Raw genomic sequence first — 2,341 nt, 5'->3', positions numbered from 1 at the left:
TGAGCCACCACGCCCGGTCCATTTTCTTAGATTTAATTAATAAAAGGCCATCTACATTTAGGCTTTGTATTTTCTGAACAAACCTTTGACCAAATAAAAGTGTAGATTTTGTTTCAGACTCATTGTATGATGATGGAGAGCAGCAAATTACAATAGTGGTTCTACAGTTGCCACCTAGTGAATCTTGAAGGATTCTTGTCATTTTACTATCTCGATATGGAACATATGTCTACATAAAAAAACAAAGAAAACAGAAGGATCAGTGGGTTTCTAGATAATAAAATTTATTATGTAAATATGCTACTTTAAATAAATTAAAAAATTATTTCAGTTATTTTAACTGCTTGATATTAAGATGCAAAGTAGGATATATGTACTAATACTATAAAATAAACTCCTAAGTAACAACTAATTTACACATGCTGATTCAAACACAGCGAATCTCTCACACACACGCACACACACGCACACACACTCATGTGTACATATACATTTGTGTTTAAATAATTTCCCATAAGATAATGGGGAAATAGAAGACATGTATACTCACACTACCCTCAGCCAAAGCAGAAATGACATTTCCAAGAGCAGAAAGTGACTTGTTGATGTTCTTAGCTTCATCCAGCACAGCACCTTCAGCTCCAGTTTTACTAACCTATACATAATATTTCAAAAGAATGAAACGAAAGTACAAGTTTAAGATCACATTGAGTTTTCTAAAAAGTTCACACATCATCAATAACCAGTAAAAAAGAAAGAAAAATATGAAAAGCTTCTTGATGTTAACTGCCAAGCACTGACCCTAAGGTACCACTATTTCTTGAGTACTACTCTTCTAAGAACTTGGTCAAGCAACTAGTTATATGACAAGATTATGATTAAAGAGACATCAAATCTTATTTTTAATTTGTGGGTCCCCCTGAAAATAACCAATTTACATGTAAATTTTGTAGTTCATTAATTTGTTAGTCTCCTTTTGCTACATTAGAAGAGAGAAATCTTCTAAAATTTGCAAATACATAATGCTGATATAATTGTTAGAAAATGGAGACTGAGTTTAAACACATAAGCAAACTTGTTTCTTTTTCAAAAATATAAGACGTATAAATACCTACGTTAAAGATAGGTTAGACAAATAAATAAGCAATGCTGGCAGAAGAGATGGCTTCTAAGAATTCACAAGATTACAGATAGTCTTTGAAAGACGTGTATAAGACTTCTGAGTAAAATGAAATAGGTACATCATTCTAAGCAGAAGAAACAAAATTAGCAGAACAGCAAAAATGGTCACAGAGGTCCATATTAAAACATTCAAACTTATTCTGATTTCAGTTTAAACTAGAATCAGACTGTGTAGAACTATAACAAAGCAATAATCATCTAAAGGAAAGAAATAAGTACAACCAAACCAGAAAGGATTAATGGATATAAACCTGTTTTAACAGGAGCGCACTGCCAATATGGATAAAATAGATACCAAAAATTAAGAAAGGGATACCTTATGAAATTTTTAATGACATACGACAAACAAATTCTCAATAAAAATATACATCTTAGTAAAAGATAGCACGTATTGGCTGAAGTGGACTATGGTCAAATAACAGTAATTTAGAACTGATTATTCAGTTTATATAATCACAAAGCATTGGTATCAACAGTTGTAATTCTCAGATTACCAAACCCAATTTGGTAAATTTTCAAGATGTAACAATGAGTCCTTCATGAGTCCCAATTCAAGCTAAAGTTTATAAAAATATTTAAATATTTATCAAAATATATAAAGACTTTACCTTTTCACTACCAGCTAAATCGACCAGATAAAGTTTTCCACTCAGCTTTTGCTCCGTTTGTGTGTTCTCTTGTTTTACATTAATAAGAAATATACTGTGACTCCTAGAGCTATGTTCATTCATATCTGCAATGAAATTACACAAACTATAAACAAACATGGCTTTCCTTTACTGACAATTTTTCTGCAGCATTAATTTACATAAATAAAAAACTGATAATCAACTGGATAAGAATATTTTAAGGTTGTTTTATACCCTAGCCCCAGTGTTAAATACTCTACTTACTTGTAACTGCTACATGTCTGTTCGATTTTCCTTCATCTATGGTATCCATAACTTCATCCGGACTACATACAAAACGCTCTGTGCATCCCTGTGAAATAATTTTTAAAAAATTACTTTGATATCTTTTTTTTTTTTTTGAGACAGAGTCTCATTCTGTTGCCCAGGCCAGAGTGTCATGGCGTTAACCTAGTTCACAGCAACCTCAAACTCCTGGGCTCAAGCAATCCTTCTGCCTCAGCCTCCCGAGTAGCTGAGACTACAGGCAT

At 32.3% G+C, this 2,341-nt stretch overlaps 1 protein-coding gene across 1 annotated transcript in view; it reads right to left on the bottom strand.

The window, feature by feature from the left end:
• Positions 1-2,341, bottom strand: part of KIF5B (kinesin family member 5B) — a 118,776-nt gene that overhangs the window by 78,319 nt on the left and 38,116 nt on the right. Inside the window, exons 4-7 of the mRNA XM_012654843.1 lie at positions 2,076-2,163; positions 1,791-1,915; positions 551-655; positions 84-229 (exon numbers count right to left, since the gene is read on the bottom strand). Of these exons, the coding sequence (XP_012510297.1) occupies positions 84-229; positions 551-655; positions 1,791-1,915; positions 2,076-2,163 (464 nt within the window). The remainder of the gene's footprint in view (positions 1-83; positions 230-550; positions 656-1,790; positions 1,916-2,075; positions 2,164-2,341) is intronic.

This window comes from Propithecus coquereli, unplaced genomic scaffold, assembly GCF_000956105.1.
Source record: "Propithecus coquereli isolate 6110/MARCELLA unplaced genomic scaffold, Pcoq_1.0 Scaffold45, whole genome shotgun sequence".
Classification (NCBI taxonomy): Eukaryota; Metazoa; Chordata; class Mammalia; order Primates; family Indriidae; genus Propithecus; species Propithecus coquereli.
Note: the sequence above shows the minus strand (reverse complement) of the source record. Positions and strands in the feature narration are given on the sequence as shown.